Below are 20,185 nucleotides of genomic sequence, written 5' to 3'. Positions count from 1 at the left end.
AAGAAATAATATATATATATTATTTTTAATAATCGATTCTTACATTTTCAAATCGATGCAGTTGAATCATCACCTTAGGATCGATGCATTGCGATGCATTGTTACACCCCTACTGGTTGGATTGTCATTGTGACAGAAGCAGTGTTGGTATTTCCCTTTCAACTGCAGTCGCATCATGTGGGAGTGATCATGTGTTTGCTGTATGATTGACTTCTCTAGTTGGTGGTCATCCAGTAAGTCAGGGGTGCCCAACCTTTTTTGAACCAAGATCTACTTTTTTATTTACCACCTAGCCCGAGAGCTACCAGCCAAAATTGTATATTGTAAGCCGTCATTTGAGGCTTTATAAAAGCAGCATAATGAACACAAATCTGTCTAAAAAAAATGTTTTTTAATAATCAAATTTTATTAATCAAGATCTACTTGAAATCAGCCCGCGATCTACCTGTCGATCGCGATCGACTGGTTGGGCACCACTGCAGTAAGTCATATGTGTACTGTAGCTGTTTAGCAACACCTGAAAAGTGCAAGTTTCCACATTTCACTGGTTACAGATGGTAATAAATCATTTCCATATTAGTTAATGATACAAAGATTGTATACAAAATAAACAGTATAATGAATAAAGGCATTGGTCATAAGAAAATGGCCTGACACATAAATTAATTGATGTGGAGGTGTTAGCAAAGTGCAGGTTTCCACATTTCACTGGATACAAATGGTAATAAATCATTTCCATATTAGTGAATGATACAAAGATTGTATAAAATAAAATACAGTATAATGAATAAAGGCATTGGTATAAATGAAGAAATGGCCTGACACACAGAGAGCCAGTGACATCAATCTAATAAATAATAGTGTAAGTAAGCAGTTAGGCTCTTTCATGATCTCTGTGAAAGACACAATAGAAGTCCCTGCAGATTAACATGTAAACAATATGGACGGATACAAGTTAATTTGGCATAAAATATTTACAGCAGTATAATGTTTTTTCCAATAAAAAAAAATTGAGGCTCACGTTAATACAAATAAAATGTTCCCTGTAGCAGCAGTACTGGTACGGTCAAGAATACGCCACCAACTCTGTTTTCACCTGTAGGGTAAATAGCTGTAAGAGAAACCAAAAACAGAATTATATTAAAATATATATATATATTATAGAATAAATCATTTATTTTGCCTATATTAAAGGAACACGCCAACATTATGGGAAATGTGCTTTATCGTCTCCTCCAGAATCGGACAAGATTTCCTCTCTGTGCGTTCAGTAGAAAGCTATCCGGCTGCAAGCTAGCCTAGCTTAGCACATATGAATGGAAGTGGATACTGACCAGCTAGACTATCTGTTGGCCAGAAACATCTGTCCTAGAGTTTTAAGCTAGGATATCGGTCCGTATCCGCTTCCATTTATTTGTGCTAAGCTAGGCTAGCTTGCAGCCGGATAGCTTTCTACTGAACGCACAGAGAGGAAATTGGTATCTTTCTTCTTGTCTGACTCTGGAGAAGACGGGAAGTGCATTTCCCATAATGTTGGCGTGTTCCTTTACACATGGTTTTGTAGCATTTAAAGTGAGAGGTAACATGTACATCGAAGAAATATCTCCACCTACACACACACACACACACACACACGCACAAGATAAAAAATAACTAACTAGACTGATGTAACTAATGTAATTTTTCTTTTATTTTCAATTGGCTGATAGACTGATCAAATGTGTAGTGAATTTTGTGTGTGTGTGTGTATATATATATATATATTAAGGCTGTCAAATATATCGCGTTAATATCGCGTTAACTCCCGATTCTATTAATGCCACTAATTTTTTTAACTCAAGATTAACTAAATTTTTTTTTTTTTTTTTTTTTTTACTAGACTTCACTCAGGTGTATTATTGATAATCTCATTGATACTATGTTTGTTTCTGAAGTGTGTGTGTGTGTGTGTGTGTGTGTGTGTGTGTGTGTGTGTGTGTGTGTGTGTGTGTGTGTGTGTGTGTGTGTGTGTGTGAGATATAGAGAGAGAGGGGGGTGAGAGAGATGAGGAAGGGGCAAAAGAGAAAAAGAGCTGGGAGAGTGTGTGTGTGAGGGAGAGAGGGGGGGGTGTGATTAATCAGCCCTTGTGTGTGTGAATGTAACAAGTTCCTAACGTTTTCTTTCCCCTATTATTTCATGCACACTTTATTCATTGTTTTAAATTATTATTTTCTTTTAAGTTATTTTGTGCATCACTCTGTTTTGAATTTGATGCAAATTTGCAATGCATGAGGGTCATCCTTTTGTGTTAAATGGCTGCACAAAGCAAGCATTTGTTGACTCGCATGTTGATAAGAGTATTAAAACTTGGAACTTGAAAAAGATCTGTTTAAGGTAAAAAAAAAAATAAAAAAAAAATGCGATTAATTTGCGATTAATCGCGAGTTAACTATGGACAATCATGCGATTAATCGAGTTAAATATTTTAATCGTTTGACAGCACTAATATATATATTAGTGCTGTCAATAGATTAAAAAAATTAACTAATCTCACAATTTTCTGTAATTAATCTAGATTAATCTACTTAAGACCGAAGCTTGTAACAGATATTTACTTGAGTAAAATCATGGAATTAATGTAGAATCAACACAAAGAAAGTATATTTAGATTCAAAGACTATTTGTCACGATCGGAGCTCGAGTCTGCCAGATGAGGAGCAATCAGCGCGGCTGCAAGAGATCACCTCATCAAGCGTTCCCTACTTCAACTGGCAGATCCCGTCATCCGACGTCGCAGTGTTAAACTGCCTACCGAGGTACGACGACACTACCTGAAGACCAGCTGTAACTACCCCTGTTTATGCTTTCCCTAACCTTCTGTTTCTTGTGCCCCAGGACTTCGCTCCAGCGCCCTTCCACCCTGACGTCTCGAGCCCCAGCGTCCTTCCACCCTGACGTCTCGAGCCGAGCAAAGAGGACTCCTGCTCGCTCTCAAGCGCAAGACCTGTGTCCTCTCTCTCTCGCTGCCGACAGCTGCACTGAAGTGCACCTGCTCTCATTCTTCTCCCCCCCAAGAACATTATAACCTCCGTGTTGTTCACATTCCTGTTTCACATTCCTGTTATACTCTGCTTGGTTGGGAAGAATAATTAAAGAACCCTAAAACCGCTCCATTCTCTCCTCCTGTGTTTTTCTATTGGGCTCCGCAAGAACCCCATCCTCACAGAACACTGCGACCATGATGTCGGACTCAGCAGCACAGGAGGCCGGTGAATGGAGCACCAGCATCCAGGCCGCCGTCAACGGACACGCCAGACTGGTAAATCAACACTCACAGATACTGGATGAGACTATTGCCCAACTCAGCGCTCTCACTCTCAGCGACGCGGAGCGAGACAAACGATTCAAGCGTTTTGAAGCATATTTAACAGCCCAGCCAATTCCGCCTGCTGTCTCTCCACTTGTGGTATCCCCACCTGTAGTATCCCAGTCCCGGGAACCGCACGTACCCTCGCCAGAGCGTTACGACGGAAACGTTGCCAAATGTCGTGCCTTTCTCTTCCAATGCTCTTTAGTGTTTGGGCAACAACCTCTAACATTCCAGAGCGACAAATCCAAAATATCCTACCCGTCTGGTTTGCTGACGGGGCCCGCGTTAGAATGGGCGACAGCCCTCCACTTCAGTAATTCCCCCCTCTGCAATTCGTACTCCGGGTACATCGCCGACATGCAAAAGGTCTTCGACCATCCTCCCGGTGGTTCGGATAGAACGGCCGCCTTGTTTACCATCCACCAAGGACACCATAGTGTGAGCGAGTACGCTATCGAATTCCGTATTCTGGCAGCGGGTTCCCAGTGGAACGATGAACCATTACGTGGAGCCTTTCGCCAGGGCCTCAGCGAAGTTCTAAAGGACGAATTGGCGTCGAAAGAGAAGCCTACTTCCCTAGACAGCTTGCTTAACTTAGCCAGAGAGCTGGACACGCGTCTCCGGGAACGCCGCCGTGAAAAGGCCAGCACCGTCAACAGTGTCCCGCTGCAGGAGCGCCCCGTTAATAGTGTCCCGCTGCAGCACCGCAGAACCGACGATTCGGAGCCCATGGACCTCGACCGCTCTCGCCTTCCTCTCCGCGAACGCCGTCACAGACTCAGGTCAAGGGCATGTCTGTACTGCGGGCAACTAGGCGACTCCATCGCCTCATGTTCGGTTCGCCCAAATGACGGGGCTCGACTGTGACGCTGGGCACATGCACAAGCCTTAAATTTGTTCCCAGTTCCAGTCCGAATATGCAATTCAGTGCCACGCTTTACCACAACGGTCAATCCCTCCCTCTGTCCGCGCTGGTCGACTCGGGCGCAGACGAAAACATCATCGACGCCGGGAATCATAGCGAGGAGATCCGTTTTCACGTCACTGATTACCCCCATAACCCAATCGTTCTAGGCATGCCTTGGCTAAAGCTACACAACCCTGTAATAAATTGGCCAACGGGCTCAGTCACGAGCTGGAGTGCTCAGTGTCACGCCTCTTGTCTCCGGTCGGCGCGGTCACCACTGGGGGCCACTGGTTCTCCCGTTCCCAACGAACCTGTTGACCTTTCGACTGTTCCTCCAATTTACCACGACCTAGAGGCTGTGTTTAGCAAACAACAAGCTCTCTCCCTACCTCCTCATCGCCAGTACGACTGTGCTATAGACCTGCTCCCGGGAGCCCCGCTCCCCGCTAGCCGCCTGTTTAACCTCTCACGCCCAGAGAGAGAGTCTATGGAGAAGTACGTCCACGAGTCCCTGGCCTCGGGCATTATTACCCCCTCCTCCTCTCCTGTCTTTTTTGTGTCCAAGAAGGACCACTCCCTTCGCCCCTGTATTGACTACCGGGGTCTCAATAACATCACGGTTAAGAACAAGTACCCCCTGCCTTTGATTAACTCTGCTTTCGAACCCCTGCAAGGCGCCACCATTTTCTCGAAGTTGGATCTCAGAAATGCCTATCATCTGGTCCGCATCCGGGAGGAAGACGAATGGAAGACGGCCTTCAAGACCCCGCTCGGCCACTTCGAGTACAAGGTGATGCCTTTTGGGTTGACCAACGCCCCTGCTGTCTTCCAGACCCTTGTCAATGACGTTCTCCGTGATGTCCTGAACCGCTCTGTCTTTGTCTATCTGGACGACATTCTGATTTTCTCCCGCTCCATGGAGGAGCACATCCAGCATGTCCGCCGGGTCCTCCAGCGTCTACTAGAGAACAAGCTGTTCGTCAAGGCGGAGAAATGTGAGTTCCACGTCTCCTCCATCGGGTTCCTCGGCTACATCATCGAGGGCGACAAGATCCGGGCGGACCCTGAGAAGATCAAGGCGGTGACCGACTGGCCCCGTCCCACCAACGTCAAGCAGCTCCAACGCTTCCTGGGGTTTGCTAACTTCTACCGGCGTTTCGTTAGGGACTACAGCCGGGTCGCTGCACCCTTTACTCAACTCACCTCGCCTTCCGTGCCCTTCGTCTGGTCGGACAGAGTGGACTCCGCCTTCGCCGAGCTACGCCAGCGCTTCACCTCCGCGCCCATCCTCGTTCAGCCGGACACGTCCCGCCAGTTCGTGGTGGAGGTAGACGCCTCAAGTACCGGAGTGGGGGCGGTCCTTTCCCAACGCTCCGCTCTCGACCAGAGACTGCACCCCTGTGCCTTCTTCTCTCGCCGCCTGACCCCGGCAGAGGTCAATTACGATATCGGGAACCTGGAGCTCCTGGCAGTCAAACTGGCACTGGAGGAGTGGAGGCACTGGCTGGAGGGATCGGAGACCCCCTTCCTGGTCTGGACTGACCACAAGAACCTCGCCTACGTCCAGACGGCCAAGCGCCTGAACTTCCGCCAGGAACGCTGGGCCCTGTTCTTCACCAGGTTCAATTTCACCCTGACCTACAGGCCTGGCTCCAAGAACACCAAGCCAGACGCCCTCTCCAGGCAGTTCGTCCCTGAGGAGGGTTCCGCACACCCGGACACCATCCTTCCTTCCTCCTGCCTGGTGGCCGCCGCCACCTGGGAGATCCAGTCTGTCGTCCGGGAGGCCCAGCGCGTCCAGCCTGATCCAGGTAACGGCCCACCTAACCGGCTTTTTGTCCCCGACCTTGTCCGCTCCAGTGGGTCCACGCCTCCCGGTTCGCCTGTCATCCTGGGATCAACCGTACCCTGTCCCTGCTGAAGCGACACTTCTGATGGGTCACCATGAGGGAGGACACCCGCGACTTCGTCCTTGCGTGCACCGTCTGTGCCCGTGGAAAGGCTTCCCACCAACCACCAGCCGGGCTCCTCAGGCCACTCCCTGTTCCCGGTCGGCCTTGGTCGCACGTCGCCCTGGACTTCGTCACCGGACTGCCTCCTTCACACGGTAACACTGTCATTCTCACAATCGTGGACCGGTTCTCAAAGGCTGTGCATTTTGTCGCTCTCCCCAAACTCCCCTCTGCTTCAGAAACCGCGGACCTGATGGTGCTCCACGTCTTCCGTCTCCACGGGATCCTGGTGGACATCGTCTCCAACAGGGGCCCGCAGTTTATCTCCCAAGTATAGAAGGCTTTCTGCCGGTCCCTGGGGGCCACGGTCAGCCTCTCCTCCGGGTTCCACCCACAGACCAACGGTCAATCGGAGCGGGCCAACCAGGACCTGGGATCCGCCCTCCGCTGCGTGACCACCCGGGACCCCTCCGGCTGGAGTACGTTCCTGCCGTGGATCGAGTACGCCCGCAACTCGCTGTCCTCCGCGGCCACAGGTCAGTCTCCCTTTGAGTCCTCCCTGGGCTACCAACCCCCACTGTTCCCTGCACAGGAAGAGGAGATCGCCGTGCCTTCGGTGCAGGACCACCTTCGCCGCTGCAGGAGGATATGGGAGGACACGAGGGCCGCGCTGCTCCACACCGCTGAGCAGAACCGTCGCTTCGCCGACCGCCACCGGACTCCGGCTCCCGACTACCAACCAGGTCAGATGGTTTGGCTCTCGTCCCGAGACCTTCCACTCAAGTCCTTGTCCCGCAAACTCACCCCCCGTTTTGTTGGTCCGTATAAAATCCTGTCCGTTATCAACCCCTCTGTCGTTAAGCTCCAGCTCCCCACCATCATGCGCATTCACCCCTCCTTCCATGTGACGCAGCTGAAGCCGGTTCTCTCCAGTCCCCTGTCTCCTCCTGCTCCAGAGCCTCCTCCTCCGCTGATCATCGATGACCACCCGGCCTACATCGTCCGCCAGCTGCTGGACGTGCGTCCCCGTGGTCGTGGGTACCAATACCTCGTGGACTGGGAGGGCTACGGCCCAGAGGAGCGCAGCTGGGTCTCCCGAGGGATGATCCTGGACCCTGAGGTCGTCCGGGATTTCCATCGGCATCACCTGGACAAGCCTGGGGGCCCGCCAGGAGGCGCCCGTCGAGGGGGGGGGGTCCTGTCACGATCGGAGCTTGAGTCTGCCAGATGAGGAGCAATCAGCGCGGCTGCAAGAGATCACCTCATCAAGCGTTCCCTACTTCAACTGGCAGATCCCGTCATCCGACGTCGCAGTGTTAAACTGCCTACCGAGGTACGACGACACTACCTGAAGACCAGCTGTAACTACCCCTGTTTATGCTTTCCCTAACCTTCTGTTTCTTGTGCCCCAGGACTTCGCTCCAGTGCCCTTCCACCCTGACGTCTCGAGCCCCAGCGTCCTTCCACCCTGACGTCTCGAGCTGAGCAAAGAGGACTCCTGCTCGCTCTCAAGCACAAGACCTGTGTCCTCTCTCTCTCGCTGCCGACAGCTGCACTGAAGTGCACTTGCTCTCATTCTTCTCCCCCCCAAGAACATTATAACCTCCGTGTTGTTCACATTCCTGTTTCACATTCCTGTTATACTCTGCTTGGTTGGGAAGAATAATTAAAGAACCCTAAAACCGCTCCATTCTCTCCTCCTGTGTTTTGCTATTGGGCTCCGCAAGAACCCCATCCTCACACTATTTTAATAGCTTTCTTTGATCTTTGAATACAGTTTCTCTCCTGTGAAATACAAATGTTCAACAAAACCATCAACATTGACTCAGCTAGACCGCTTTCTTATATCCGCAGCGCTAACAGAAATAAAAACAACCCAGGCCTATGTTAAAGTGCAGATTGGCTTGGAGGACGATAATGTCTTGTATGAACTACCAGTAATATAAATCATATTAACAACAAATGTGTTCCATCTTCATGTCAGATGATTTTCAAAAAGGTGCATGAGTCGATGCAAAAAAAGAACAAGCAAAGATACTGCTGAAAGTTCAGAACGTTGAAAATGTTTCACTCCATAGATTAAGCTAGATAAAAAAAATTAACGCTTTAAATAATTTAAATTAATCTCCAAAATTAAAGCATTAACTTTGACAGCCTCAATATATATATATATATATATATATATATATATATATATATATATATATATATATATATATAAATGATCATAACACAGCTACATTGATTGAACAGATGACACAACACTCACTTTGAAGTCGTGGATGTAGGTGAGGAAGAAGCAGATAAAGCTGAAGGCCACGACCCACTCGCTGACCGAGCTGGCGAGGTGGAAGCTGTAGTCCTGCAGAGAGAGAGAGAGACGGTGAGAGACCCACTCGCTGACCGAGCTGGCGAGGTGGAAGATCTAGTCCTGCAGAGAGAGAGAGAGAGACCCACTCGCTGACCGAGCTGGCGAGGTGGAAGATCTAGTCCTGCAGAGAGAGAGAGAGAGAGAGAGACCCACTCGCTGACCGAGCTGGCGAGGTGGAAGATCTAGTCCTGCAGAGAGAGAGAGAGAGAGAGAGAGACCCACTCGCTGACCGAGCTGGCGAGGTGGAAGATCTAGTCCTGCAGACAGAGAAAGAGACGGTGAGAGACCCACTCGCTGACCGAGCTGGCGAGGTGGAAGATCTAGTCCTGCAGAGAGACAGAGAGACGGTGAGAGACCCACTCGCTGACCGAGCTGGCGAGGTGGAAGATCTAGTCCTGCAGAGAGAGAGAGAGAGAGACCCACTCGCTGACCGAGCTGGCGAGGTGGAAGATCTAGTCCTGCAGAGAGAGAGAGAGAGAGACCCACTCGCTGACCGAGCTGGCGAGGTGGAACACGTAGTCCTGCAGAGAGAGAGGAGCAGAGAGAGAGGAGCAGAGAGAGAGGAGCAGAGAGAGAGGAGCAGAGAGACCCTCAGTCCTCCTCCGCTCATGTTACTTTCAGAGATCCAATCATGAATGAATGAATGAAAACTTTATTTAACAGATTGCAGAATGGGTACAATACAGTACGGCTCAATACACACAATTGTTAAGGGGATGCAGACCAGAGAAAGACTTTCGTCTTGTTTCCATCAGGGTCCCCCATTTTCAATTCATAGTGACATTTATGACATACACAATATACATGACATCATGACATTTATGGCATAGGAACATACATGACATACATACAGGTATATAGTACTGTTACATTTGTGATATATACGATATGCAAATATACAGTACTGTTACCCAGAGATCCTAACAGAAAATATATACATATGATGGGGAGGAGACTGTACATTAGGAGGGGGTGGGTGAGTGGGAGAAAATATATACATACGGTGGGGAGGAGACTGTCAATTAGGAGGGGGTGGGGGGGGGGGGCATTGAATGTGTTTCCTATTGATACAAGGTTAAGTTAGGAAACCTATGGAGATGCATGATAAGACTAGAGCTGACCTTGTCATACGTGTGTCTGTGCAGTGTTGTTTGTGTCACAAAAAATGCACAAATGACCACTGGATTAAAAGTTAAGGCAAACACAATTTTTTTACTTTGGATGTCAACGGTACAGTATATACAGTATACAGTTGAGGCCAAAATTATTAGCCCCCCTTGTGAAACAAAACCCTTGATTTCTCCGTGGAAATGACCGTTAACAAGTGTTGATAGTGTATTTGTTTCCAAAAATAATAATGACAAAATGTCCACTAAGTTAGATATTTTATCAATGCACCGAGTTAAAACAAGAAACGGCAAAAATGACACATCCAAAATTATTAGCCCCCCTGGCCATTAATAGTCAATAGTGTACCCTTTCTGGGCCACAGCTGATGACAACCTCTTAAAGTAGTTCTTTACTAGGTCGGCACAGGTCTCTCGAGGGATTTGGACCCATTCTTCCATTGCAAATTGTTCCAGCTGGTCCAAATTGTGTGGTTTCCGAGCATCATGGACATTCACTTTGAGCACCCGCCACAGACTCTCAATAGGATTAAGATCGGAGCTCTGTGCGGGCCACTCCAGGACCTTGGTTTTGGTGTCCTTTAGGAACTGTTGGACCGATTTTGATCTATGCTTTTGGGTCATCGTCTTGTCGGAAGATCCTGCGACGACCTAAGCCTAGACTTCTTCATATTAATTATCCCTCAAAATGTGAACATCATTGTATTTTTTCATGATGCCATGCACCCGAACAAGATTCAAGATTGAAGAGGTTTATTTGTCACATACATACCAGGGCATACAGTGAAATGTGGGTGGTCATGTCCGCATCGATTGTGCAATAATAATATAGACATTAAAAACAGGTAATAAGAAGACATAAGATGTGCATGATAAAAATAGACATGCTAAATTCCTGAGTTGGCACTATGTACACTACTATAAAATATACAGTTTTAACTCTGTCATTATGCTATACTTACTATATATAAACTATACTATACAAGAACCACATCGGTTCTTTCCTTAAAGTGACCTTTATCCTAATTCCTTTAAAGTGACCTTTCCAAGCTCCCTGTGCCTGAGGCTGCAACACAGCCCCACAGCATGATGCTCACCATGTTGAACTGTGGGAACTGTGTTCTTAGGGTTGAAGGCCTCTCCTTTTCTTCGCCCAACATAAGCAACATCCATGTGCCCAAACAGTTCCAGTTTAGTCTCATCAGACCAAAGCACAGACTTCTAAAACTCATCTTTACCTTTCAAATGTTCACAGGCAAACCTCAGTCTGGCTCTGATGTGCCGCTCTTTGAGTAAAGGGGTTCTTCTGGGACGATGGCCCTGAAGCCCACCACGATGAAGAGCCCTCACAACAACTGTGTTCCTTGAAACATCAACTCCAGAAGAGGCCAGGGCCCTCATTCATCAACGTGGACGTAGAATATGTTCTATTTCCACACGTAAGCACGGAATGTAGAACTAGTGTACGCACAGGGAAGTCGGGATTCATCACACGGTGCGTACGCAGGCTCTACGCTCCTCCGTAGAACTTTGTTCTACCGTCAATGCTCGTGCATGATTATCCATATATGGTCATGAAAGTGAGGAAACACCCCCCATGGGATGTGAAATAATGGACTGACCCGAGCGGTACTCTGAGAAACTCCACGGAGAATTCACTGCTGTCGAACCAAGAAGACACTATCGCGTATTATGGGATAAATAAAAGGCGGATTTGTAAACGGTGATGTCAGATATCAACGGCTCCCTAAGACCATTGCTGCAATTCTGCCTGGACAGCTCAAAATACTAATAAAGACCGTTCGTTGACCACTGTTTGGCGTTGGTTGTGTGTCATTATAACCGTGCTGTAATATGAATGCCTTTATTAGTTGTGTTCGATTGGCTATATGATTTTTAGAGGCATCTATTTTGTTGTCGGCTAATAAAGGCCGCGCTGGAATATGACTGCCTTTTCCCGTGTTGTTTGATTAATACCCAGGGATTAAATCCATCATCATATATATATGTTGTGTGTCTGTCCACTATGTTTGTTACTTTGTTATCCCCCCCCCCTATCTATGTAAAGCGACCTTGGGTCTCTTGAAAGGCGCTATATAAAATGAAGCTATTATTATTATTGTTATTATTATTATTATCATCACATCTGTGCGGGAGCTCACAAATAGACTGTTAGTCTCAGTGAAGTTTCAACGGAGGTCATCTATTCTAACCAACAAATTGAAGTAGAAAGCATTTCGTGACCAATCTTATTTGGAATCATGACACACAAAATAATTTGCTTTTTATTTGAAACAATATCTAATCGCGTTTGGAGGTTGGTGTTTTGCGTCTGCCCCCCCGTGCCAAACAAGCAGGCCAACCTCTTGTTCGCGTGTGAGCCCGTTATAATTACACTACTGTCGCTATTTTACAATGAACTATAATGAATTACGGGTCATACAGAAGTTGAACACTAATGCACGGAAGCTTATTTCCGCCTTGAAACTAATGCAGGACTGAGGAGTGCTTATGCGTAGTAACGATATTCTACCACTGGGCGCGAGGTACGCCTGGTCTGACCTGTGCGTAGATGTACGCACGGAGTCAAGTTCAAATCGAAATTGATGAATCCCACTCTTTGCTTAGAAATGATCGTACGCACAGGGTAAGCACAGATCTGTGCGTAGAACACGTTGATGAATGAGGGCCCAGGTCAGCAACAATCATCTCTGACTAATTTCCTCGTCAGAATGATTGAAATCTTGCGCTTTCGGCCACGCCCAGGTTGGTTTCTTACAGAATTTGTCTCCTTGTACTTAGCGATGATGCAATGTAAAGCAGTTCTAGACACTGTGAAACGCTTGAAAATGGCAGTATAGCCATCCCCCTTATCACGAGCCTCCACTTTCTGAGCTCAAGACTGATTTCCTTTATCTTTGGCATGGTGAGTAAGAGTAGTAGTATAGCTTCTCTCAATAATGTAAGTGGCCTGTTTCTTGGGAGTCCTTTTATGGTGATTGAATGCTCAGGTGTTGTTAGGAAGCCAATTGACTGTACATGTTTGGTTTGAAAGCTCATCGGTTGATAGTAGGTGTTTTGAAAGCAAAAATTCACATGGGGGATAATATTTTTTGACCAACGCATTTTTCACTATATTTTATATAAAGCAAGCCTAAAAAACGTTGTACTGTATGAAGTTGACTAAGAGAGAGAGAGAGAGAGAGAGAGAGAGAGAGAGAGAGAGAGAGAGAGAGAGAGAGAGAGAGAGAGAGAGAGAGAGCTCTCCAACGCAGTGAGCGCTCCATAGTATGATCATTATGATCGACTGGAATAAAAAAAATAAATAAATTACTATTTACATAATGTAGCTGTCCCTTTGTTCATTAATGTTACCTAAATGTCATAAGTGAAACAACTCATCAAAATGTACTATTGCACAACTTATTTGGCAAAAATAAAATGTTCAACCACCCCGCCCCTCCTACTATACAGATCACCAGCCGCCACTGGTTGACTTGACTGTATAGTGAAAGGATACTGGGGAAAGCCGCCAAGAAGGCGATGGTTGCGACAGCGGTGCGTACGTGGCACACGGCGAGGGACGAGCCATATGGATAGGCCTGGTAGGACATCACCGACTGGAGGATGGTGTATAACACACCGCTGATGAAGAACAGCAACGCACCTGCGTCGTGAACCGCCGTCACCGCGGTTTCCTAAAAACAAAACACAAAAAAATAAGTGAATTGAGTTACAAATGGAATGGAACCCCCTTTTACCCTGGCAGTGTTAGTTCCTCATAGAAAGACAGAAATAGGTATAAAATGTACAAAACACAGTTGAACTGGAGAGGTTTGGGAACTGCGTAGTACAGATTTTATACGTCGGTCGTATGTCATAACAAAGTGGATTTTTAAGAGGAAGAGAAGTCAACTTCTTCCTCTTAACATCCGTGCAAAAAAAGACACAACCCTCCCAGGTGCGATACCCATGGTCAAACATTTTAGATGCTTGGGTGTGGAAATATTTCCCACCATAAGACAAACGGTGAAGCACAATTACACAAAAATACAGAACAAAATCAAAGACGACCTGGACAGGTGGGCAAAACTTAAAAACTCAGTACAGGCAAGGGTATCAATAGTTAAAATGGATGTATTACCAAGAATCAATTTCTTCAGCTCAATGCTTCCGTTACCTCCTCCAGAGGGCTACTGGAAAAGATTACAAACCTCCACATACAAATTTATTTGGAATAACAAACCACCTCGCATAAAAAGATCCACGGCACAGAGAAATAAAGCAGACGGTGGCATGGCAGTTCCAGATTTTTTACAATATTTTAAGGCTTTCACATTAAGACCATTGAAAATATGGTTTGACCCCCAGGCTTTGGTATCTTGGAGAGAATTAGAAGAAAACATAGTAGCCCCACAGAGACTGAAAGACATAGCACACACTAAACTTTCAATCAAGCATTGTGAGCGGGAATTTGGCCCCATAATTACCCATGCAATCAGAACATGGCGGGAAACACAAAAGAAATATCCTAACCCTCAAGAATGGCATAATCACACTCCCATATTCAATAACAATTCACTCTTAATGGGAAAACGCCCTATAAGATTCCCTATATGGGAAGAGCAAGGCATACACTCATTAGGGGATATTTTTAATAACCAGGGCCTCTGTAGTTATGTCGAAATATGCACAAAGTTTAACCTCACCGAGTCCACATGGCTTTTTTACATACAGTTACGACTTTGTCTGAGGTCTCACGGTGTTCCATTACTCATACCAATTGAACACCACAGATACCACAAATTTTTCTATGAAAGAGAAACATTGGGAGGTTTTGTATCAGGTTTTTATTATCAATTACTAACGTCCTCGTATGAAACCCTTCAACTAGACACTGTCTGGAGGAGGGATATACCAGACCTGGAAAATGACTTTGATTGGCAAGGAGCCTGGGCAAATGTCCGACTTACATCAAGGAACCCGGATCATCAACAAATCAATCTGAACTATATTCACAGGACATACTTGACTCCTATAAGGCTGTGCAAAATGGGGCTCAAACAAGACTCCAAATGCTCCCAATGTACAAACGGGGACGAAGGAACATTTATGCACATGTATTGGGACTGCCCACCAGTTAAGGCATTCTGGAAAGATGTGTCCCAACAATTATCAATACTCGTATCTTGGAATATACCTGTACACCCCTCGGTATTACTATTGAATGATGTTTTTGAGTTTGCAGTGAATCCACAATTAAAGAGATTGGTTTTATCGGGTATCACAGTAGCTAAAAAACTGATCGCATCACGCTGGTTTCAACCGGAAAAGATTTGCCGGAAAGTGTGGTTTCTTACATATCTCGATGTGATATATCAAGAAATATCTACAGCAAGAATTCTGGGTCTCAATGAATCCAAAATGTCAATGTGGGTAGAAGTGGTGGAGAGAATAAAAGCTAGCTTATAATGGTAGTGTCTGGTTAGGAGTGAGGGATAATGGAGGTACTATCCAAGAGGGGGTCCGGGAGGGGGGGGTTCGAGCTGGAGCATATGTGTGTAGGGTTTTAGAAAATAGGTATTAGGGGTATATTCTATACTAACATTTATATAATTGTAATTTCGCTGGATATACACTGTATACGGTTAAAATGTTATTATAGACTATTTTTGTTTTATCTTGTTTCTGTACTTGCATGTATTTTAACCACCTTTACTGAAAGTTTCATTATGCATTGTGTGTTGAGTACTGACTTTTAATAATTTTTGTTTTGCAATAATAAAAAAAAAAAAAAAAAAAAAACATGGATTTTTATTACACAAATGTGACTAAAAGGTGCACTCGTGTGAAATGTAAAACACTGTACCTAATTGAAGAGCCAATGTGTTCACCCAAAAAATATATTTTTGTTCACCCCAGTGTTAAATCACTTCACTCCAATGAAATTCAATATAAAAAATATCTCTCTTTTTTTATCTATACATCTCAACATGATGCTCGAGAAAAAGACCTTTGGCCCAAACGGTTGGGCAAGCCGCTACAGAAGAAGGGAGAAGCGGAAAACACCATACAAGGACATCGCGTTGTTTTAAGAGAAATGTATAAATAAAAAGGAGAGATGAAAATGTTCCCTGAGTGCGCTTCTTATTATTGAATTTCAAAATGCAGTTCATACCTGAAAAGTAGCCACTAAAGACATCCCCAAGCAGGATAGCACTCCGATCCAGAAAGCAGCCTGATTCAGTGATTTCGGAACCGACCCTCCGTTCTCACTGAGTTTGTCCACATGCTTGTATCTGGTATACATGGTGAGGATGCCTGCCAGGGGTGTAAAAAGTACCCAGAAATTATACTTAAGTGAAAGTATGGGTACCGTCTCAAAATCTTACTTGAGTAAAAGTCAGAGTATCTGGCTAAAAACACACTTGAGTAAAAGTCAAAACGTTTCTACTTTTAAATGTAATTAAGTACTAAAAAGTAAAAGTAAAAACTTTTTTTCTGACTGTCTATTCTTCTGATAGCAGGTGTTTAATCAAAGGCCCCCGCTTTCTAGTCTTGCACAAGGACCAATCAGCATGGGTATGGGCGGGTTCATTTTCCATTGATGGGGATTTGATTGGCTGTTTTTAAATAAAGCGCGGCCGCAGGATTAATAACGTTAACATTAGTTCGGCCAGAGAAACAAATATACTAATTCAAATGGTTGGACCTGCGAGATTTGTACTTTGTAGGTCTGCATTTTAAATGTAAGGACAAAAAAGTATGTTTTTTTTCTCTGAAATGTAATTGAGTAAAAGTACAAGTATACAAACCTAATAATACTAGAGTAATTATCTGGAGCAGCCTTCCCCTCACTACAGGACATTTACTCTACCAGGGCCACCAGGAGAGCACATAACATTGATTGATTGATTGATTGATTGAAAACTTTATTAACAGATTGTAGAATGGGTACAGTACAGTACAGCTCAATACATACAATTGTTAAGGGGATGCAGACCAGAGAAAGATTTTCGTCTTGTTTACATCAGGGTCCCCCATTTTCAATTCATCATAACATATATGACACACACGACATACAGATAGACAGTACTGCTACATCTATACATTTATGATATACCAGATTTGCAAATACAGTACTGTTTGTGATACAAAAAGAGTCCAGAAAAGAGAGTATATATACATTTGACGTAAAAACTGTACATTGGAGGAGGTTGGGTAGGTGGGGTGGGGTTGGGTGGGTGGGGGGGGGGCTGTACATTGGAGGTGGTTGGGTAAGGGGGGGGGGGGGGGGTTGGGTAGGAGGGTGGGTGGGTGGGGAACACTGTACAACTGTACAAGCAAGACTGTACATTGGAATATTGACAACCATACCTGGTAATTTACTGTACATTGGAGGGGGTTGGGTTAGGACATTTACAGGGGCCAGTTTTGAATTGCAGTCTCCCGTAGGTGTTCTTTGAGAGTGGTTTTGAAAGTGGGTAGTTGTTGTGAAGGGCCAGATTAAACCGAATATATATATTTATTTATATATATATATTTAATTGTATTTGTATATTCTCTAATATTCCCTGATATCCCTTGTATATTCCTTGTACAATATGCATTGAATATCCATTCTAGCCTACTGAACATCCCATAATAGTCTCCATTCTACTATTGGTCGAGACCTTGGTGCCAGGCTGCCATACCCCTCAGACCCAGTTCAAACGTACCGCTCAACATGTACGAACAAGTCCTAGTTCCGCGTAGGAATCTGGCTACCGCACCACTAATGGGACTATTTGTTCATAGTGCGTATATATACTGCGCTACTAAAGTAGGACTTTCTTTTCAGTCCAGTTTCTTACCCTCCAATAGAGTCACAGACGTAAAGCCTCCCCGCGACGCCACGTGTGGGAGTAAGGCCAAGTTCGGCTTACCATCGGTATTGAGACATCGTGTATATTAATATTTGAATAGTCATATTTGGCACTATATCGTCGAGTTGGACGTAGTCTATTAAGCTAATAATAGTCTGTTAATATATAGTGCTTCGTGCGGTGAGAATACTACCGTAGTCAGTACCCCATCGTTTCGGGCAGAGAACTGGCTGCTTATCCAGGGTGGTTGACCCCACGTGAAGCTGCACCCGAGGAGCCCCAGAGCCGACGAGCGAGTGGACCTGTATACCGGATTATTCTACCGACGACAGCCCGCCTTCCCCGGCACGGATTATGCTTTGTATACGTTGATTATTCCATGGATAAAGACCCCCGACACTGCCGTGTGTTGGAACCCCCCCCCCCTGGAGAGGACGCAAGGTGAGGAGACGCTCTGCAAGACGAGGTCGCTTCACGTCTCTCCTCCGTGGACCGGAGGACGCCGGCCCACAAAGAGTCCACCTGCTTTCATCTGTGGTCCAAGGATCGCCGGCGCATTGAACGGCACTACAGTGGGTTCACCTGGGATACCCTTGGCCGGATGAGGCAGCCGGATTCTACCCCCCCCCCCTTCCTACTCCTGTCGGCTTACAAGCGACCGGATTAACCCCCCCTAGTGTATCCAGTCAATAATCATTAAAGTATCATTGCTGTTATTCCTTAAACTATTCCAGGTCGTATATGTACCACCTGCGCCTTCAGAGATTGGACATTCTCTATTGATATACCGACGAATACTCTTGCCATAAAAGTGCATACTAATTCCCATTCATAAATGTGATTAATTTGATTAAGTGCTTGCTCTACACACCATCGCTGTGTAGAAATAAAGACCTATTTCTAATTCGTACATTTGTGTTGGATCCGTCTACGTGACAGTGTTCATCATAATATATTTATGCCGAGTACTGGGTGGCCGAATATTAAGTACAAAGGTAGTGGTAGTAAGTATCATATCTAGTAATACAGTCAGGGAATTGTACCCCTCAGTTACAATTGGTCCTTCGAGCCGGATGGTAATCAGTGTAATATTAATATAGTGTTATTAATATTGAAATGGCCTATGATGAACACTCCACAAAACGATCCTCCTAACCAACGCCCGCAGCGCGAACGACGGCTCCCTCAGTACTTAGAGGCTTACGCTGTCAGTCAACAACCTAGTCTTCTACTAACAGTAAACGCGGTAAAACTAGAAAGTAAAAGTATGTCTAACCCCAACGCCCAGACTACCCCGACCATAGAGGCCCCTACGGGTTCTAATGTAACTGACCAAGTTCACGGTGGGGACCAGTGGGAACCAGACATGACTTCACACCCCGCCAGTACTGAAGAAGTAGTCCCCGATGAGTCCCGGGAGGAATACAACGCTACCGAGACAGAACTCGGCACGGAAGAAGACGGGGAGAGCACCGTGGAGATAGAGCTCCAAGGCTCCGCAAGGAGTACCCCGAGGGAAGGCTCCCCTATACAACCGCCTTCTCCCAGCGAGGCAGAGAGGACCCTACAGCAGGCCTTCCTCATCAGCCTGAACGCCGCTGCTGAACGCGACCGACTGCAGATCCAGCAGCGGAGCGAAGAAGAGCATATACGTCTAGAAATAAGACGCATTCAGAGAGAAGAGAATGTGGCCCGAGACCGAGCAGACAGCCAGCGAGCAGCTGCTGGTGCTCTACGGGACGCAGTGCGCGACAGACAGCAAGCGCAACTAATAGAACAGCTGATCAGACGGACAACACCCTCTCCCTCCGCCAGAGGCTCCAGGAACTCGTCTAGACACACCTCCAGGGCGGCATCCCCTAGCCGAGTAAACAACCCTGAACTTGACCAACAGACGAGGTCTATACCCCCCACAGACCACCTCCCCCCACCGGTCCAAGCGAGACCTAGCAACCGGGAAGGAGCAGCATATCCTGTGGAGAGGCTAAACCAGAGACTACAAGCACTGGATGACCTAACTGAAGACGAAGAGGAAGAGGAGGAGAACCACGCCCGACGACAGCACAGTACTCTACCGGACCAGGAGGTCCGGTACAGCCCAGGCTATACTCCCGCGGAGCTGCGCTACAGACCCCCGACTCTATACCCGGGTGAGCACGACGCACGACCCGCACCGAGGAACAGCACCTGGACAAGCGGGCCATGGTACACTGCCGGTACCAGCCCATACCAAGGAGCGGGAGGAGACTCGCCTAGGAGGCCTCTCCCCCAACGCTCGCCGATGTATCCACAGTCAGCGTCATACATTGGCACGCCTATGGTACCCGACTTCACCCAAGAGAACCGGGCCCAGTATACAGAACTCCGCATGTGTCTGGAGACCATGTTGGTGGATGTATTGGATGAACGCCACAAATACGCCATCCTACTGAAGCACTTAAAGGTACCCCGCGCACATAATATAGCGCTCGCCTACGCGACTTCCACCACCCCATACACAGCAGCGCTGGTAGCATTGGACCAGAGGTATGGGCGCATATGGGATTACGTGATCCAGGAGATCCGACACATCGACCGCTTACCCCCAGCAATAGACAATCGAGCACTGGACGAC

General features: G+C 46.4%; 1 protein-coding gene across 1 annotated transcript in view; it reads right to left on the bottom strand.

Annotated features, from left to right (window-relative positions):
• Positions 1-403: 403 nt before the first annotated feature.
• The window catches only part of dram1 (DNA-damage regulated autophagy modulator 1), a 36,290-nt gene continuing 16,508 nt past the window's right edge, over positions 404-20,185 (bottom strand). The window contains exons 3-7 of the mRNA XM_084331137.1: positions 15,885-16,027; positions 13,227-13,404; positions 9,701-9,759; positions 8,478-8,570; positions 404-1,111 (exon numbers count right to left, since the gene is read on the bottom strand). Coding sequence (XP_084187263.1) covers positions 1,067-1,111; positions 8,478-8,570; positions 9,701-9,759; positions 13,227-13,404; positions 15,885-16,027 — 518 coding nt within the window. The 3' untranslated portion in view covers positions 404-1,066. The remainder of the gene's footprint in view (positions 1,112-8,477; positions 8,571-9,700; positions 9,760-13,226; positions 13,405-15,884; positions 16,028-20,185) is intronic.

Source organism: Notolepis coatsorum, assembly GCF_963971535.1.
Source record: "Notolepis coatsorum genome assembly, chromosome: 15".
NCBI lineage: Eukaryota > Metazoa > Chordata > Actinopteri > Aulopiformes > Paralepididae > Notolepis > Notolepis coatsorum.
The sequence above is the reverse complement of the archived record's forward strand: the minus strand, read 5'-3'. Positions and strand labels throughout refer to the sequence as shown.